The sequence below is a fragment of the Scardinius erythrophthalmus genome (assembly GCF_964197995.2).
Source record: "Scardinius erythrophthalmus genome assembly, chromosome: 3".
Classification (NCBI taxonomy): Eukaryota; Metazoa; Chordata; class Actinopteri; order Cypriniformes; family Leuciscidae; genus Scardinius; species Scardinius erythrophthalmus.
The window spans coordinates 8,070,573-8,091,493 of NC_138223.1; the positions used below are offsets into that span (position 1 = coordinate 8,070,573).

General features: G+C 40.7%; 2 protein-coding genes across 3 annotated transcripts; both read right to left on the reverse strand.

The window, feature by feature from the left end:
• Positions 1-116: 116 nt before the first annotated feature.
• On the reverse strand, positions 117-4,442 carry LOC308688047 (endonuclease domain-containing 1 protein-like). Its single transcript, XM_081360885.1, has 3 exons — positions 4,387-4,442; positions 1,236-1,552; positions 117-933 (listed from the first exon to the last, which is right to left on the reverse strand). Exons 2-3 carry the CDS (start codon positions 1,515-1,517, stop codon positions 679-681), a joined length of 537 nt encoding a protein of 178 aa, XP_081217011.1. The 5' UTR covers positions 1,518-1,552; positions 4,387-4,442; the 3' UTR covers positions 117-678.
• A 5,210-nt stretch (positions 4,443-9,652) lies between these two features.
• Positions 9,653-20,707, reverse strand: fbxl18 (F-box and leucine-rich repeat protein 18). 2 transcript variants are annotated; one of them, XM_081360887.1, is made up of 6 exons: positions 20,476-20,707; positions 20,273-20,324; positions 19,598-19,795; positions 16,963-18,539; positions 15,188-15,406; positions 9,653-11,631 (listed from the first exon to the last, which is right to left on the reverse strand). In XM_081360887.1, exons 2-6 carry the CDS (start codon positions 20,291-20,293, stop codon positions 11,475-11,477), a joined length of 2,172 nt encoding a protein of 723 aa, XP_081217013.1. In that variant the 5' UTR covers positions 20,294-20,324; positions 20,476-20,707; the 3' UTR covers positions 9,653-11,474. The 2 variants fall into 2 exon arrangements, with proteins under 2 accessions (XP_081217013.1, XP_081217012.1); XM_081360886.1 differs by having other exon boundaries at positions 20,273-20,664.
• Between the last annotated feature and the right edge of the window lie 214 nt (positions 20,708-20,921).

The window sequence follows — 20,921 nt, forward strand, 5'->3', positions numbered from 1 at the left end:
ACGTTGAAAATGAAAATCAGGTTGATGTCAGAATCCAATGCCAGATTGACATTAATCTCCAACATTGGACAGACGTTGTATTGTGGTTGAAAACAAGGATATATTCCCGTTGGGTTGTTGGGTTTTCATGTTTAATGGGAACTTTAGACATAATGATTTTTATACTGTACAAACTGTGTTATCCCCTAACTCTAATGTAACAGTAATAGGTAGTCCACTTAACATGCGCATGCTCATTTATGAAATAAAAATCTGATATTTGTTACAGGATATAGAATATCACAAAATAGTTTGGCTCTATTTACCTAAACCCAGCTGACATCCTGAGTCATTTGTCTCCGCTTTATACTGTCTCTGATATACCTCCAATGGATTTCATGAAGTGAAGGTTAAACAACCACACTCACTGCATATAGCACACAAACCCCCGCTTTCACAGACAAGGCTTGAGCTAGTTCCAGACTAAAACGCATGTTTGAGCTGTTTTAACTGAAAGCAACTTGTACTGACATATCTTAAAATATGTCAGTGTTATTGCTTTATCTCAAGATGCACACTAATGTTTTTCTAAGTCATGTTACAGTAATAAAAGCTACGTAAATGCCCTAATTGAACTATAAGGCCTAATCTGTTAGCATAAGCCCTGTCTGTGAAACGTCGTAGCATAAACTCTTCTTGTTAGTGTATTTTCCCTCTGGTGGTTTCGGTTGAAATTGTGCCAGAATTATAATTGGGCACTTGTGGAGCAGCATTAGTGAGAGTGAAGGTGGCGTCAGCACAGCTCTGTGATTCTGCCTGGTATACTGGTGCCAGATGACCTTTGTGGTACCTAGAGTGCTCATAATCTGCATTGAGAGCTTGATGGACTCCACGTAGTGTTATTTTCACAGACCCCTCAGGTGATATGTTTGGTGATGTATTTTGATCATCAAGCTGCAATATTAAATCAATTGAAAACATGAGCTTAAGAACAGTTTCATTAGAAGATAAACAAAAGTAACTAATTGACACAGACTCTTAAGTAAGCATAGCAAACACTTTTAGGCCAAATCCACTGGTTTTATACCCTTCCATATGGCGCCTTCTGCTATAATGTACCACAGTATATGATCAATCTCTGTTATGTTTTATAAGCATTATCTGACTCTGTGTTCATTTGTATTGTGCATTGTTTGGTATAAAGGCTTGTTTATTCAGTTTCCTCATGTTTCTTAACAGAATAATGTTTCACTTACTTGAGGTTCAATGCGCCACTTATCTAGTCTTTTGCAGCTCTTTATCCCTTCAAACTTGTAGGCTGAGTACACTGGGATCTTGTTGTGAGTATCATAATATGTGGCATAATAAACAACACCATTTAGAGTTTGGCAGATCTGCTTGTGCTGTTGTCCAGAAAATGTTGTTGGTGATTTTCCACCTGCAAAAAATTGACCACATTCCTGCTCAAAATCTGTCACAACTTTGGCCGAACCACCGGAGAGAAGAAACAGCATCAGCAGATGAAGAACCAGCGCCATGATGAAGAGGATGAGATGATGAATTATCAAGATCTCTGCAAGAACAACCACATGTGATTTTTTTTGTATTTTTCATTTTTTTATGATAGCTTGTATCTGCATTTTGAGCAGTTTTGAGGTATTGAGCTTAAACGTTTTTTGCATTTCATTTGACTTTGTAGATCAACCCTTTTTGTTTTCTAATTAAAAAGTCCCAAAAATGAAAAAGAAAACACATTAAAAAAAAAAAAACATCTCGTAAAGTTGCCACAGAATATGAATATGTGGATAACTCAATTTTGACAAAACATTTCTGATTGAACCTTATAAATACCTCAAATTTGTAGCAGTACAAGTCAATCATCAAACTATTACAACGAAGAGACAATAATCAGGAATGTAAGAAACCATCCGAGTAATTAAACGTCTATTATTAAATACTCAATAAATAATAAAACGTAAAGGCCATAGGCAGCTCTACGAAAACTACAGTACTCAGGCTCATAAACTTAATCTTTGCATATTTCCCTATGGCTACAATACATATTTAAACAAATTTCCTTAGTCCACTTAACATGCGCATGCTCATTTATGAAACAAAAATCTGAAGAGTTCAGATGCAAAAGCCTCTAAGTGCCATCTGAAATTTTCTTCTAGAATGATAATTTTTATCAAGCTCGTATATTTAAGTTCAATAATTTCACTTAAATGGCAATGCTAATTACCTATTAATTGTCATTTAAGTGAAATTACTTAATACAAGCTTTATAAAAATGATCATTCTAGAAGAAAATTTCAGATGGCACTTAGAGGCTTTTGCATCTGAACTCTTCATCTGATATTTGTTACAGGATATAGAATATCACAAAATAGTGTGGCTCTATTTACCTAAATCCAACTGACATCCTGAGTCATTTGTCTCCGCTTTATACTGTCTCTGATATACCTCCAATGGATTTCATGAAGTGAAGGTTAAACAACCACACTCACTGCATATAGCACACAAACCCCCGCTTTCACAGACAAGGCTTAAGCTAGTTCCAGACTAAAACGCATGTTTGAGCTGCTTTAACTGAAAGCAACTTGTACTGACATATCTTAAAATATGTCAGTGTTATTGTTTTGTCTCAAGATGCACACCAGTAATGTTTTTCTAAGTCATGTTAATACAAGCTACGTAAATGCCCTAATTGAACTAAGGCCTGTTATCATAAGCCCTGTCTGTGCAACGTCATAGCATAAACTCTTCTTGTTAGTGTATTTTCCCTCTGGTGGTTTCGGTTGAAATTGTGCCAGAATTAGTTTTATACTATTATAAGATTTCACAACTACTGGTAATTTTCTGAAAAGATTAAATGCAAAAGAAATGCATAGATGTGATTAATATTTCTCCATGTATTTTTCTGGATTCGGTGGTATAAATTAGTATATGATGTACAGTGGTGATGCTTTGGAATTTGATCTATCTATATATTTATAGTGTTGTCTAACAGATAAAGTGTTGAGGCTTTTGTATGTCTTCAGGCTTTGCACTATGTATTTCCCATGGCATCAAAATTATTCTTGGCACGTCTATGTCCATGGAGAACTTTGTTGGTAAGTTGTAAGCATCACTTGTGTGTCCAACTGCCTTTAATTTAAGCTAATTGTTTGTTTTACTTGCGCTTTTCTTTACTACCAGCCAAGTTGCAGGAAGTTATATCAGAAGAGTACATAAAAAATCCTATATGTTACATACCATGCAAAGCATAATAGTCTTTTATTTAATTTTTTTGCAGATTAAAATAAAAAAGAGTGTCCAGGTCTCAGGGATAAGTATGGGTGGATTATATTGGTGATTTTATATTTGTGTCCATTGATTGTTTATGTGTGAATGCCATGTATATTGAAACACTGAAACTAATTTTCTCAACAGCGGACAATAAAAATGTCAATACAATGCATGCTAAGGTCAAAAATGTACTGAAATTATAATTATTGTGAAGACTAGACTGTCAATTTTAAATGCAAATCATAAAACTTCCTTATGGACAATTTTTTGGTGTCAAAAAGAAGAGCAATCCTTGTAAACAATATGGAGAAAAGTCAATGTAACAAACAAATAAAATAAACAAATTAAGAAATGTTTTAGAAAACTATATCACTTACTTGAGGTTCAATGTCTGTCCTTTTGTGTTTTGCAGTTCTTAAACCCTTAAGTGGTTTTAAGTGGTGTATTACTGGTGGGGGTTGAGGAGAGATCCCCTGGTATTGTAAAGCGCTTTGGGTGTACAGTAGTACATATGAAAGCGCTATATAAATGCCTCATTCATTCATTCAGATAATTGGCTAGATACGTGTTTTCACTAAATATATCAGGGTAGATTTTTTTATATATATATAGGAACAGAAATAAAATTCTTGCCTACAAAAATACATTTCCACTGTAACTGCCCAAAAAAAAAATTGCATTGAACTTTTTGTTACAACTTGATTGCAGGCAAATATTTTGGTTAAAATCTATCATCATTATAGCTGACACTTGCTTGAATGTATACTCGTCCGTTTTTATTGCGATGATTTGTTTACCCAGCTGATATTAGAAAAACTAGATTGATGGACAAAAGTATTACTACTATATAATTTTAACTCAAAACCTTATATTTACTGAGATAATCCATAACCCTGATCTCACGTAAGCCAATATTCCAAAAACATATTAAAAAAAAATGTGTGTGCAAATATCAGTTGTTGGACTGTTTACATAAAATGGTAGCAAAAATGAAGATCACATAACACAGGTCTAACAAACAAAATCAAACTCAATAAAAAAACAGAACTTAAAATAGCATAACAAATAACAATTCAAATGTGAAATTAAAGATGTATCCAGTCAAAAACTTTTACTCACCACTCTAATAGAATGTGTTGTTTTTCACATGAACCTTGTTTTCACTCGTCCTTCTCCTTCTCATCTATAATTTCCTCTCTTTACTAACATTTATATACCCTCTCCATTGAGTTAATGTGCTTTCTTAACCATTTAATTTAATAACTCAGCAAAAATAAAAAAGGAAACTAAACCCACTCAGCTCCCTGCTTCTCTTTTCATATAAGCTTCTCTTTGTGAGTCACACTCATCCAGGGTCGAAAACAATCAAGCTGGCTCATGCCGCTCGACCGCTAAGTGTAGAAAAAGTGCCCACTACCCAGTGTTCACCCCTACAAACAGGCATTACCCACACAGTGTCTCACACCACCCCGGGGTCCATATCAGTCAAACCGGCTCATGCCGTTCATGTTTTAAGTGTAGGAAATGTGCCCACTGTACAGTGCTCACCCCTACTTATGAACACGACTGTATCTGTGTTACGCACACACATAATGCCCCAGTGTATGAACCCAGCTCGCGCTGGCGGTGTTTCAGGTGTAAATCGCGTGTCTGCCACACAACGCACACACTTTCCGAAAAGCACCTCGTGCCGCGAGCTCACACAGCCTCGTTTGTAACGCATCACCTTCCCGTTTCTGCGACCGGAATGTTAGTTACAAAGCCGATGCATGAAGTGCCGACTGCCCCATTGAATGTGAGCCTTCATGGCCGAGTACGTCATCATGGCCGGGTCCCCGAGTCCCTGAATATCAGCGACCGGAGCCCAGATTTCATTCTACCCCTGGCCATTCACGCGAAAGCGTGGGAATCGATTCCAGGGGTCTCAAAATGGGTGCTAGAGATAGTGAAACGGGGCTATTTGCTACAATTCGCTCGCAGACCACCGCGCTTCACAGCCCGGTTCGAAACCTCGGTGAATCAGGAAGTAGCACACCTACTTCGCACCGAGATAGCGAATTTGCTAAGAAAAGGGGCGGTAGAGACCGTCCCCTTAGCCGAGAGCAAGAGTCGGGCTTTTACAGCCGTTACTTCTTAGTACCGAAGAAGGTCTGCGGGCTCCGTCCCATACTAGATCTCAGGCGTTTGAACAAAGCGCTTATGATATGCTCGTTCAAAATGCTCACAACCAGACAAATCCTCGCTCGGATTCGACCGGTAGACTGGTTTATATCAGTGGATCTGAAAGAAGCTTACTTTCAGATTCAAATAGCAGCCCGACACAGGCCATTCTTGAGATTCGCCTTCGGGGGCCAGGCTTATCAGTACACCGTCCTCCCGTTCGGCCGGTCTTTAGCACCTCGTGCATTTCTGAAATGCATGGACACAGCGCTTGCGCCCCTAAGACGAAGGGGTGTAAGAATCCTGAACTATTTGGACGACTGGCTGATTTTAGCGCAGTCGAAAGAGGAACTGGTGTCACACAGAGCGCTATTGCTGGACCATCTGGAACAGCTGGGTCTCAGAGTCAACTGGGCCAAAAGCAATCTTTCTCCCAGCCAGGAAACATCCTTTCTAGGGATAGAGTTGGACTCCAGGTCTATGTTGGCGTGCCTAAAGCGAGAACGCGCAGCAGTAATCCAGCGCCTAGCAGCGACATTCACAGTAGGGAGGTATCTTCCCCTCAGAGTGTTTCAGAGGATGATGGGTCTTATGGCCTCAGCCTCGACGGTGCTGCGGCTGGGTCTGCTATACATGCGCCCTTTTCAGCTATGGCTGAAGCGGCGTGTTTCAGCGCGGGCATGGGCATCAGGTTCGCTTCGTCTCATGGTGAATCAGACATGCGCAGCAGCGCTGAAGCCATGGACGAGGGCCGACTGGTACCAGTCCGGCGTGAACCTGGGATAGCCTCAAAAATCAAAGTAGTCTCGACAGATGCCTCCAACACGGGTTGGGGCGCCCTTTACGAAGGGAGGCTGTCAATGGGCCTGTGGTCAGATGCAGAGAAGTGTCTACACATAAACTGTCTAGAGATGAAAGCGGTCAAGAACGCCCTTCGGTTTTTCCTCCCTGTGCTGAAGAACCACCACGATCTAGTCGGAACAGACAACATGTCAGTGGTGTCTTACATAAATCGCCAGGGCGGTCTCAGGTCCCAGAGCCTTCTTGCGAGAGCAAAACGCCTTCTCATATGGGCCCAGCACAATCTGTGCTCGCTGAGAGCAGCGCATGTGCCGGGCGTCCTGAACGTGGGCCCAGACATGTTGTCCAGGGCCAAGCTTCCCCCAGGGGAATGGTCCTTGCATCCCCTGGTGGTGCGAAACATCTGGGACATCTTCGGCAGAGCAGAGGTAGACCTGTTCGCATCGCAGGCCAACCCTCATTGCCCAATATTCTTTTCAAAAGAAAGGGACGGGCCCTAAGGGCCCTAAAATGGCCCAGACGTCCTCTCTATGCATTTCCCCCAGTGGCCTTGTTACCACAGGTAATCAAGCAAATCAGGGAGTGCAAATGCTCGATAATGCTGATAGCCCCGCTCTGGGAGAATCAAGTGTGGTTCCCAGAGTTGATGGAGCTGGGGAGCACAGCTCCATGACCGATTCCGCTAAGGAAGGACCTACTGTCTCAGGCCAGGGGTGCAGTTTGGCACCCTTACCCCGAACTGTGGGCCTTTCATGCGTGGGCGATCAATTACTACCATTTCACCTCCCGGAGGGAGTGATGAACACGATCGCACAGGCTAGAGCTCCGTCTACTAGACGGCTCTACGCGTCTAAATGGTCAGTGTTCGCTGAATGGTGTTCAGCTCATGAATTGGACCCGCTAGATTGCGAGGTAATGGAGGTGCTTTCTTTCTTGCAAGAGCTGATGGACAGCAGGAGAACCCCATCCACGCTCAAGGTGTATGTGGCGGCTATAGCAGCATTTACAAAGCCTGTAAATGGCCAGTCGCTGGGAAAGAATGACCTCATAATCCGTTTCCTCAGGGGAGCCAGGAGACTGAATCCTCCTCGGGCCCCTTCGCTTCCAGTGTGGGACCTTTCTACAGTCCTAGAAGCCATGAAAGGCGGCCCATTTGAACCATTACATGCGGTAGAGCTGAAATACCTCTCCTTCTAACCGCTTTTCTGCTGGCAATGGCCTCAGTAAAACGGGTGGGCGACCTACACACGCTCTCAGTGAGTGCTACGTGTCTGGAATTTGGGCCTAATGACTCTAAGGTCACCCTCAAACCAAGGCATGGATACGTCCCGAAGGTGCTTGCGAACCTGTTTAGAATGCAAGTAATTTCCCTGTCAGCCCTCCCTGCGTCCGACAGCGAGGTTGGGGTTAATTTTCTCTGCCCAGTAAGGGCTTTGAGGCTTTATGTAGAACGTTCTGCTGCCTTCCGGCAGACAGAGCAGCTTTTTGTTTCCTTTGGTGGCCGCGCTAAAGGGCTAGCCATCTCGAAACAGACCCTGTCTAGATGGATAGTAGATGCTATTGCGTCGGCTTATGCATCCAAGGGCTTGGATTGCCCTTTGGATGTCAGGGCCCACTCGACTAGAGGCATAGCCTCGTCGTGGGCTTGGACAAGTGGGGTCTCACTTCAAGACATTTGTATGGCGGCAGGCTGGGCCTCCCCATCTACATTTGTAAGGTTCTATAACCTGGAAGTGCCCGCCTTACAGGCTAGGCTGTTCTCAGTCTAATTATGCTACATTAACGCGCCTGACCAACTTAGTTTGCTCAGACCGTTGATACGTTTGCAGCATCCTGTGGGCCTATGCAGTTTCAAGGTTGATATATTGCCTTAACTGTATATATGTGTAAGCACCTATCTTAAACACCGAGTTGTCGCTCCCCGTTCTGCCGCTTATGCGACTATTCCACTTTTACATGAGCCCCGGGTATACTGCCCTTGGGACATTAGTGTTGGAATCTAGCACGCACAGCATTTTACATGGGGTTCCCGTAGCGTAAGCTAAACTTACGCAACAGGAGAGTACTTTCGTAAGAGAACGACACTCGGTTACTAACGTAACCTCGGTTCTCTCTAGAGAGGGAACGAGTGTTGCATAACCTGCCGTGCTTGTGCTGCGTTATGGTTTCGCTTCCAGTCGACTGAAATCATAGTGCAACTTAAGCGATGGGTATTTATAGGCTTAGGCCACACCCATTTTGGCGGGTCATGGCAGGGAAGGCTTCCCATTGGCGCTGGAGTCATGCCAGACGCACTGATAGGTTGCAGCAGTTGCCGCAGAGCAGCCAATGGGCGCGCAAGCTGCCTCGCCTATGTCTAACTGCTGCAGCAAATGCATTTTAAATAATTAAAAATTAAGGATAATTTTTTGCTTCAATATTCTCGAGAAAAGGAGTTTTCCCGTAGCTTAAGCTAAACTTACGCAACACTCGTTCCCTCTCTAGAGAGAACCGAGGTTACGTTAGTAACCGAGTGTCGATTTCTGGCAACCACAGCTGCCAGTTTTTACCGTAATTTTAACTGATTTTTTTTTTACAGTGTACTTGGCTGTATGGATAGATGACAAGCTTTCATTTAAAGTGCATATTGCTACAGTATTAGAAAGCTCAAAATAAAGATTGGCTTTTACATTTATGCATTTGGCAGACGCTTTTATCCAAAGCAAATGACATTGCATTTCAAGGTACATAATTACAATCTTATCAGTTCTTGCTTTCCCTGGGAATCAAACCCATGACTTTGGCATTGCAAGCACCAAAGCTCTACTGTTTGAGCTACAGGAAAGTTTTTCTGAATTGCTTTGACTTGTGAAAGTGAAAACTGATAAACTTATGTTAATGTAAAAATATTTTGCCATGAGTTATTGATCACATTTTTTCCCGAGTGTACAGTAGTTCATTGTAATGACATTGTGTTTTCCTCTTTTGTGCACTTTTACATAATACACCAACACTTGTATCTGTTCCCAAGAAAGTGGTGGCTGAAATATGTGCAGTAAGTGGACATTTTCTAACTTTCCAAAGGAAAGAAAGTATATGACTTTGTAATGTCCATTTGTTTCCATTGCACTGGACAGTGAATAAACCCTCTCAGATAACTGTCATATGGAGGAACTAGCCTACCTGCAAGTGCATAAATAACTTTACTTAATTTATACTTGTATGCTTTATGGCTGCAATATAAGTTGCAGGATTCCACAACTACAGAAAGGCCTACAGAAGAGTCTGCACAGACAGAGGACACATAGGCTTACAGGTGGGCAGTGTATATCCAACTTTTCCTTTTTATTTGTTGCATGAGGCATGTGTCTAATATCTCTTGTTGCAGGCACTTGACCACTGGCTTTTCTTTACAAAGAACAATTGAAATAAAACTCAAGGAACTAAGCATATTTGTCTTTTATTAAACATTTAATGAAAAGTGGTTTTTTTTGGCAATGATGTGTAATATGGCACATGCAACAATGTCACAGGCCCTGTCAGGTATGCAACCCCTCAGACTTTTCAGACACTGAAATCTTCCCTTTAGTAAGCCCAAGTTCATTTCATTGTGTGCCCTTGTCCTGGCTAGAGCTGCATTGTAACTGGTTTGGGTCAGGGAATGGGGTCATAAAACACCTGTCTGCAGGCAGGAACATGTCATAATCACCTATGAAAAAATGCAGTTCTGTTAGGATCAGCATAAGTGTACAGTGAGCTTGATATTTAATTGTGGAACTTTCCTTACCACTTTCAAATAATGTGCATAAATGTGAATCTCTGAAAATTCTTAAGTCATGCACAGATCCTGGCCATTTTGCTTTCACATTTGTGATATGGAAGATTTTAGTCAACTGCCTTTTTTTAATATTACTAATCTGGAATATTAAGAATCACAATAGTAACTGGGCTGCACATTTACATTGTGAACCCCCTTTCTGTTCACATAACCCCCTTCATTGAGGCCTTGATGGCAGCCTAAAGTCTATGGTACCAATCACGTTAGTGAAACCTGAGTGACATATACTGTAATCGGCATGGTCATGATTGCATGATCTTCATAAAAAATTATGATAGCCTAAAAAAAAAAAACTGCTTTAAAAAAAAACTGCTTTACAACATTGGGTCTTAAGTGGCTTGGAAATGCCACAAAAAAAGCTAAAACTGTTTTTTTAAACCTAAAAGCGCCAGGTAAACTCAGAATGACACGACAGACAACACTTTCCATCAAGTTCTCTGCATCTCCAATAGTGTAAAGGAAAGAGCCACTCGCAAATAATCTTAGGGCAAAGCAAACAGTTTGTGCTGTTAAAGCCCGACTCCGACAAGTCGAAAATAAATGTGCGTTTCCAACAAATTAATAATCTAAACGACAATCTAAAAATATCTCTCTCAGAAAGTGCACTATCGCGCTGCGCTGGACTTCCCGTATCAGCTCCGTTTATGAAGCCGCGATCTAATCCTGTTTACATGAATTAAGCCTGCTCCCGAGCAGGTTTAAGCTTGCGCACCTGTTGCTATGACAGCAAGTCCAGGATGAGCGTCGAAGAACCAAACAATCCAAGATCATGCCAAATCGCCAACAATCAAATCCAGCTGAGTTAGCGACGTACGAAGAACGGGCCCCTGCTTCCCAAAAATTAAAAAAAGGAAGGAAAAAAACAGAACTGTGAGGATACTCCCAGATTCTAGAGAATATGCTTATAATGACTTTTTCTAAAAACACCTTACTTTTCTTACACAATCAGACATTTGCAGAAGTTATGAGCATAAAACCACAGCCACTGGTTCAATGAACTCTTGACACGGACCACACACTAAAACTTTGATAATAAGACATGAAGCCAAAATGTATAATTTAATTTACCATAAACAAAATGTTTAGATTCTAAAAATGTATAACGTGATGCAAGTTCCAGAACACATCAGAAAATTTATCAATGCTTTATTTTTAAGGTTTTAAGATGATATTTAAGGAGTTAAGGAGTTTGTTCATAGCAGCTCTTTATTGGAAAATGATGACCTTGTTTAAAGTTGTGATTGTCCTCTCAGCTCAATGATCTCTCAAGTCAAAACAAATGGCTTTCCTGGAATCCTCCAGATTGCTAATATTTACTTATCAAAGGAAAGTCCCTACAATGCATAAGTTCTCTCTCATAAAATAGCACAGGTCAAGCATTGCCCAGGTTAATCCACCACATAATTTCTGTTTTCTGATTTTGCTTCAGTCACAGGTGTTGTTTCACAGGCTCTTCAGCGACGCGGCTTTTGAAAAGCGTGATCTCGTCCAGGTGGCAAAGTGGCATTCCTCTGATCACATGGGCCAGGTCCTCGTGCAGTAAAGGGTAAATCACCACACTAAGGGCTGGACGAGATGTTGAAAAACTGCAGGGGGAAAAGAACGAACAGGGGAATATTTGATGTACACCAGTTTACTTCATGTATATCAACCCAGACAGCAATAGTGTCAGCCCCATCCGGCCCACATCTGGTACACGTGGATTCAACACACACCAGGGGCCTCATTTATAACCGGTGCATACACGCAAAACAGGCCCTTCCGACGAATAAGTAGTGATTTATAAAAACAAACTTGACGGAAAAATTTGCGCACCTGCACGCAAACTCTGATGGTCTGACCCATGCGTACGAACATTTTGGAGACGGAGCAGTTTGGAGACACCAATGGTGAGCTGGAGTTAAATGTCTTTTTGGTCACTTTTAGACAGAAAATGTAAAGAAAATGATACATACAGTAGGATAATACAAATATAATTTCACTCACCAAGCCTATCACTTTGAAGCAAATATCCATCCCTTCTTAAATGTCCGCGCCAGCGAGTGCGTTGGGCCGTTTAGTGAAACTGATGCATAGGCTATACTATCTAACAGCAGATGAAGTACAACCATAAATCTTCATTATGAGTCCTTATCAGAAATACAGTGCATGTTCACAATAAAACTTCACAAAGAATGATTTAAACTATTTGTTTTACTCCTGATATAAACATTTAGATTATATATGCCATTCTCATTAATGGAGTTAAACACTTAAATTACATGAAATCATTACTGAGAAGTTTTTTAAGATTCAATCAATAGAAATATCTGTAGTGGACGCGATGCTTTTGAACACTTTTCCTGTGGCATGCTGTGTTTTAATGTTTTAACTACAGAGAGAATCGCTTATCATGATAATAGCAGATTGTCTGAGAAAATAATCTCGTGGAAATAATGCACAACACGGGCCTATCTGTTTCCATTAAAAATATAAATCAATTAAAAATACTATTTGGCCAGTGGAAAAGATTGAGAAAACAGTGGAAAACTTTTTTGATTTATTTATTCAAAAACAAGGCAAGGATAGGCTACTAAATGATTTTTATCAATGTAATGTGACGGCACATCCGTATCTCATATTTTCCTAATGTCTTGTACCGTTAAACGTGATATCACGTGGATGAATATGCATATGCAAATGATATGCAGAAGATGATCTGCATTGTAAAACTAGGCGTTGTAAGCTCCATATATGGTTATTTCGGGGTGGAGACGCATGTGCGCTCAATATTCTGCTGACTGGGATTTATAAAGTGAATTCTGCACAGGTTCTGGCGTACGCACGGTTTTATAAGTCTGAATATTTTTTGCCGTACGCCATTTTTGCCTTTTAGGCGCACGTACACTTTTAGTAAGGATCCTACGCAACATTTTATAAACGAGACCCCAGATGTTGGCCAAATCTGGGCCGACACTATGTTGCTGTCTGGAAATTATTTAGATATTAAGTTGAAGGGGTGGATTCTGGAATCCACTGCTGCATCAATGTATAGCCAGTGTGATTACTGAAATGTTCTTTTCATGTATTCTCTAATGTCTGTATTAAATATCTGAGAGGTGACTACAAGGGTCTGGACTAGTGTTGTCACGATACCAAAATTATTGTTTCGATACCGATACCAAGTCAAGTATTGCGATATCGATACTTTTTCGATACTTTTCCTGAAAAGGGAGAAACACTCTCAAATATCATTGCTGTGCTTTATTTTAAAACCGGGACAACATTCTAATCATATAGCACACTAATAAATGAACATATGAACAGCAGATATATTAAACATTTGAACAAAATATGAAATATCAAAATATAAAAAATAAATTAGAGCAAAGACATTCAAGGTAAAAAAAATATATAAATTTAGCAGCATTATCTCATCATAAGAAACATAAGAGCTTTATTTTGATTCTGAACTTTGAATAAAAATATGAACAGCGATTATATTAAATAATGTTTAATATTGGTAAAACATATAAGCCTCATTGGTGATATATTTGGCATGTGGGGAGAGAGTTGTGGAAGGCCTATACTTCATGTTAAACATAAATATATAGCAGCAAAGCAACGTCGGCAGTGTTGACGGCAAAATAGGCTATAGAATAATTCGTTCTGTATTGAGAGGTGCAATATTTGAAAATCGATAATATTTTTTTAAATTACATTTATATTGTATTTATGTCAAAACTTTCAAACATCAAAATGTCATTTATTAATATGTATTCATGTCAAAATGACATAGAAACATCTTTTCCTATTCTATTTTGCCTGGAAACGCTTCCAACACGCTTGCGTGTCGCGTGAAAAATAGGCGTCGGTTCTATTTATGGCATGCACGCGTTTTCCGCGCGTCTCGAGCTGCGCCCAGACGCGTGTGTCACGCAGGCAGTTAACATGGGAGCCGAAATAAAAACGGACACGACACGCAGCCAGTGTACAAATCTTACAAACCTGGAACGCGGTCGTTCTCAGAAGTATCGATACTAATAAATTAAGGAATCGTGACGTTTTTAATTTCCGGTTTACTTTTGAAGTATCGGTGCACCGTGCAACAGAGCAAGGTAGGCAACGTACTTCCATAATGTCACTCCTCGCGTCATCTTTTTCTACGAGTCGTGGACCACTTGTGCTCGCACATGCAGCCATCTCGCTGTAGTGTTTTGACACATGGCACTGACAGCGGCAGCTTCTTTGCTGCGTGCGTCAGGAAAAAAAACAGACGTCCATAGGGAGGCGTTTTTTTTTTTTTTAAGTATCGATACTGATAAATTTAAGTATCGTGACGTTTTAAATTTCCGAGTATCGCGATACTTTTGAAGTATCGGTACACCGTGCAACACTAGTCTGGACCATGCCAGGAATGCAGTAACAGTGCTTGCTTATTTAGCCCGGCTTCCAGAAATGAAATATGGACTCGTTTCGTTTGAGAAAGGTCTTCAACATGTGTTAAAACATATAAGGGTCATTGGAACCAATAGTTTAAGTGACCATTTCTTAGTTAAAATCTTTACTTTCCTGTTAGATTAAAAGAATACTCTCCTGTTTATTGTTAGAGCCTGGCCAAATCCAACCTTGAAGAAGCTGTGTGTGTGTCTGTGTGTGTTAGTATTCTTGGTTACAGGTTAAGGAACAAGTGACATTATTGGAGATTGACTGAATTGTTTTCTTCGACATGTTGGCGCCAGGCAAGCCAGCTCTGCGACCTGGAAGGTCACGACATGCCCAAATTCAGGGTTAGAGTGTCAGCCGCATAATCTGTTTATGTGTGGAAAATGTGTGTTTATCTATTTCTTAGCCAATCAGAATCATTCAACCTGAAGCAAGGACGTAGCTTAGACCTTGGTGTAGGGTATAACTGCTGTGATCTTTGTAACTGCAAGGGGGGTGGGCTACGAACTCCTGTGTGAGTCTTGAAGCTGACTTCTACTGATGAAACTGCAAACTATCTTCAGTAAAAAAATTCATTTATTATAATTCTGACTCTTTGTCTTAAATTGACTGCACTTCTAACACTGGGTCTTTATTAATCATATCTGGTCCTTGGGTCTTTTACAGTAAATTCCCTAACAAAGTCTTTACTATTAAGAATTATTTAAAACAACTAACCTGTCCAGTAGGGTTTTCTGCAGCGTTTTACATGCCACCAGGGTACCTCCCATGAACATGTGGCACATGATGACATCAGTGCAGCTCTGCATGAAGGCCGTCACAGCGGCGGGCTGGAAGGTCCCTTGTCGAGAAACCAGACAAACACGCCGCAGCTGCTGACACCGACTGAGCTCTTCAAAAAATGCAGCGTTTGCATTAAAGTAGGGCTGCTCCAGCCTGCAGTTTTACACATACAAACAATGAATAAATGCAGAAGTTATAGGGATAAAATATTCTGCAAAAAATTATATTAATAATTGATTAAGTAATCCTAGTTCTCATTCTAGCCAGGGTCCAATTTAAAACTCACCGACGGCAAATGCAGAATGAGTTACAAGCCAGTTAAAGGAACACTCCACCGTTTTTTGAAATAGGGCTTATTCACCGTCTTTCCTACATTTAGATAGGTGGGCAAACGCATTTTTGTCTCAGTGCATGCATTGTTTTAGTTTGGCATTGCCGCCGATAGCTTAGCTTAGCATAATGAATGGAATCCTTTGTTGCCAGCTAGCATGTCATGAGTAAAAGTGATAAAAAAAATAAATAAAAAAAAACTAATTACTTCTTGTGGCCTTCGTATTCACAACGAGTACAAATAGCGATGCAGATTAACACTAGGCGATTTACTAGGCAGATATTGACTTGGGACTATATTAGGGGGAAGCACAGGCGAAGCACAGCTACTTGGGCGCAGAGATATCATGGCGCTTCCAAACTAAAACAATGCATGCGCTGAGACAAAAATGCTTTTGCCCACCTATCTAAATGTAGGAAAGATGGTGAATAAACCCTATTTCAAAAAACGGTGGAGTGTTCCTTTAAGCGATAACATTTTTAGAAATAATGCATGATTAACATCTCTTATAAAATAATATCACATTCCATTTTATGAATGCAAGTGCATCAAGACAATACATATGGTCTACTAAACAAAAGCTATGTGACTGTTGTGTGTCACATTTTACTTTAACCTTACGGAGCCATTATTGTTTCATGCACACCGAAATAAAATTATGAGAAACAAAAATCATGGACAATGTTATTGTGAGCGATACCGTTTAGCTAAGAGACTGTCTAAAACATAATGGTGATAGTGTCATAACTTCTGATTTTTTTTAGGTTGTTCTCGTGATCTTTTCAAATTCGACCAAAACATAAATCATTTACCTATGGTAAACATTAGACCTGGCTACTTAGTCAAAACACACACACACACACACACACACACATATATATATATATATATATATATAAACTGACATTCTGAATTGAGACAGCAATAAACCACATCTTAGGTCCCCAAGAGAAAAATTTTACATCTGAAAAGGGCTTAAGATTTCATAGTGTGTCATCATATGAAACTTCTACTATCACTGTTTATTTTAATCATTTATCTTAATACTTAGTACAGATCAAAATATAATTCAAAATGTTTTATAATTAAATGTACCAGATTCATCTAACTGCACAGTTTGCCCCAAATACACAATGGAAAAATAAATTACTCTCATAGGGACAGAATAAATTATTGTAAGGAAATAATACAAAATACAATTTACACATCCATCAATCCTGTCAGTATGGCGCTGCCCCCTACTGGTGAGCTGCAGTTGTAATATGAAAGGATTTGTGGCATGGCTAGTGAATGTTATTTTCTTTTTGCTGTGACAAGTCTACATTTAGATTCTTTGCTTAATTTTGTGCATGGAGTGTTTAGTGACGTGTGCGTTCACCTTAAATCCCTGAGTTGTGTGCAGTAGGAAAGAGCCTCCAGCAGGGCCTGCGTGTAATTCATGGTCTTTAACGATCCGAGATTTGCCAGCGATAACGAATGAAGGTCCTTGCACCCCTTAAGCAGCTCGATCAATCCCGTCCCCTTCAGGACTCCCGGTAAGTGAGCGAGGGTGAGCTTGCGCAAGTTTTTCATCCCTCCTAAAGCAGCTAACTCACTGTCTCTGACATTGTAGGACCAGGGGCATGCGACGGGGTCCTTGCGGATGGCCGGCTCATTCCGTGGCATGGCCGAGGAAAAGCCTGCGCCAATCAGCTCCAGCTCCACTAGATGCGGACAGCCTTGAAGCAGCGGCTGAATGCAGAATCCTCTGTCCTGCTGCTCCTCACCCTGACCCTCGATGACTTCTGTTGAGGGTCGATATGTGGGCACACCGACACGGCTGCTCTTTTTAAGGCCGAGAAGTAGCGACCTTGGTGTGAGGTCTGAGTTGGCGTCCTGACTGTTCACAGGTGTTGGAGAGGATTGCGCCAAGGCACACACCGGAAGTGCCAGCGAGCACAAGGAGGCGAGACGTCCTAAAGCACCACACAAGTGTCCATCTTGCCCTGTGGGAAAAGCATGGTGGTAGTGCGTGGCGGATAAATTAAGGTGAATAAGATGCGGGCAACATTCAGTAAGTGCTTTGATGCTCTCCGTGTCCATCTCCTCCTCGCTCTTTCCACAGCTCTCGGCGAGAGGTCCTCGGCCACAGCCACGCAGGTTAAGACTCCGTAGGGGTGTGAGGTCACGACCCGCACTAAGCAGCACATGTAGAGGGTTAAACCCTGGAGATGAACAGTGCGAGACATTTAGGTAAACGGGGCAGCCATGCGTTAGGACTCGCCCTAGAATAGCACCATCCAACCACGTACGTGGAAGCTGGAGAGCGCTGACGCTATTTCCCACTGTTGACGCCATGCTCTCCATTAGCGCCGTCATTGCAACCGGCCTTGGCGGAGCGGGTCCTGGCACAGACAGCACCAGTCCTGTAAGACCCTCAGGCACTCTCATACTGAAAACAGCCAAGTAGAGCGCCAACAGAGTACGATTGACTTCACCAGGCGCGAGGCGTGCGGAGAACCAGCGCAGGTTCTGATAGTGCGGGACGCTGCTCTGGCCCACCATCAGCTGCGCACACCCGCCTGCTTCCCTCCAGCCCTCGCTGGCCTCCAGATAGAGGTGAAGGCGTCGCAGGGCACTGCAGCACGGCACCACCCCATAAGAGGGAGTCAACAATGTCTGCTTGAGCTCCTGCAGGCGAGCCAAAGCTGACTTACCCTCTGCACTCAGCTGCTGGAGGTCGAACCCCGGCCCCACATCTAATGCCAGCGAGCACAGAGAACGAAGAGAGGTCAGCAGATGCGAAAGCCGCACTGACGTCAAACGGCAGCCTGAGAGGTCCAAGCTGACTAGACCCTTACAGCGGGTGACCTGATCCACCGTAGAGCCGGCCAACCAGTAGCAGCCACTGAGGTTTAAAGTCTGGATGTCACTGGAAAGGTTCTTCAAGAGCTGCTTCACAGCATCGTCATTTGCCTGTGAATAAGAAGCAATTCAAAGGTAAGATTTTTTTAGGCATTTCATACTTAAGCATTTGGTTTTCTGTTATATTTAGTTGCAAATTCTGCTTGTCAACATTTTAAAACCTGTTAGATAGGTGAAATTATCATAGATGACATAGACATAGATGACTAACATAGATGAGTTTTTGTTGAAATTGCAAATGTGATTTGTTGAATAATAGTCTTGGTTGCCTATGAATCATAATTTTCCAAGAAAAGGTGTTCATGAACTAATGGAGTCTTGAAATTTCCTGTATAATTATTGCAAATTATAATTATTGCTGTTATTGCAATTTTTCTTTGTAAACTGTTCCCCTATGTACATTTGATGAAGAAAAATTACAATTATATGTGAAAAATGTATAATAAGAATTAATATTTTTAACAGTTTTAAAATAAATAAACATTTAATTATAAATAAAATAAATATACATTTAAAGTCACCATGAAACAGAAATTGTGATCATCTTTTCATCCCTATTGTGATTTTATCAGTAAAAGTGACTTCTCAAATGAGAAAAACGGATGGCTGGACTTGATTTTGTCCATCAGGAATTGAGTTGATCGTTTTCATTTGCTAATTGCTGCAGTCTCATGTGAGTGACAGGTTGCTGGAGAGAAGAGATTATTGTCCCGACCTCGCACCAGCTCATACATCATCAGAGAAAACAAGATACAGTATGTGTTTGCGAGGGGAAGTTAATGTCTTGGATTAGAAATTATAAGGGCACAAAATTTGTCTTAAAAAATAATTATGTGCATTCCATAAAAATAATACAATTACAGTCACACAAAAAATCATTTTATTAATTTAATTTTGTGTGTGTTGGGTCAGTGAATATGGCAGGAGAAAAATTTGAACCCTCATCAGGCATCACAACACTATAATACACAAATGACAAGATGGCTAATTGTTCAACAGTTCTGTAACGTTAACTAGAATAGAGTATAATGGTCCTAGAAAAATACGCCCCTTATATCTGCCCTAATTAAACCAGTTCATGAGAGAAAGTGTGTGTTTTTTAGGCTTACCGTATATTCGTTATGCAGGTGCACATGGGCTCTCAAGCTCTTGTCCAGACAGAGAGTTTGAAGTTTCCGGCACACTTGACTCACATTGAGCATCAGGTCATGACTAGGAATGAATCGCAGGATATTCAGGAGAATCTCATCTGAGAAGTCTGAGATGGTGACAGAAGTTTGGGAAATGCTATCTAGGCAGCACAGAGCCTGGAGAGCAGCAAGAAGAAAGAGTCATTAAACATAAACAACATTTTTTTGAGTTCATGTTTTACTATATGTGACATTAAAGTCCATCGGAATATCTCCAATGTTATTACAATACAACTGTGGTGGCCACTACTGTCAAAACAAATGTCAAAAATGACTGAAAGCCTTCAGACCGTTAGTTACACATTCTATTTACGCTGGTAATAATTTACGGTGTTTAAATCTATATTGCAGTAGTACAAACGTCGGTAATATAGTATTATGACAGAAACTATGGTAATCATGGTGACATTTAGCAAGTGGTTATTTTAGACATCTGCATGCTTATCTGTCCCGTAAGAAGCCTGCATCTTCGTGTCCCAAACAATTTTAATCGTTTCAAAACATTACTATAAAACATTCATCTTTGCATGCAACAAAATGTAAAAGCTAACTATCACTATTAGCATGAAGGATCAGTCCTCTATTGTAACTTACCGTTTCAATTTGATTATCCATGCCGGTTTAGGGAAATTATTTTTGACATGTACTTAAAAGATAAACAAAAACAAATTATTGCCATCTCAATAAATGTATAATTCATCCATTGTACAAAAATGTGTTTGGCACTGTAGGAATTGGCACACACATAGCAGAAGTAAAATGTAACACATTCGGAACGTTTTGGGAGACGTACATACTTCCGTTACGAAGCAACTAGTAAAAAGGTCCCCTACTGTGGTCTAAATTTGAAACACCGAATTTACATATATTTTCGATTATAATTTTTCCGTATTCAATTTACAATCAAATCTAACAATAATTATGATAATGTAAATCAGAGGTCTTCGACTCTGCTTCTAGGAAGCCATTGTTTTTTCTTTCCTCCCATTCTGCTTCAGCACACCGGCTTTTGTATTTTCAAGCTATCCCATAGAGCTGGTAAGTCCCGCCCATCCGTAGAACCCCAAGTGGACCCCAGTGGACCTCTAGGTTGAAAAATCGTCAATGCAAGTGAATGTGAGAAAATAATTATTTTCTGGTCCCGTTTGAATTGTGCCATGAATGTGAACATATGCTGTCTGTGAATTTTTTATATAACTTTTCATGTTACGAGTTTGACAGTATATTGTACGATTCTTTGGCT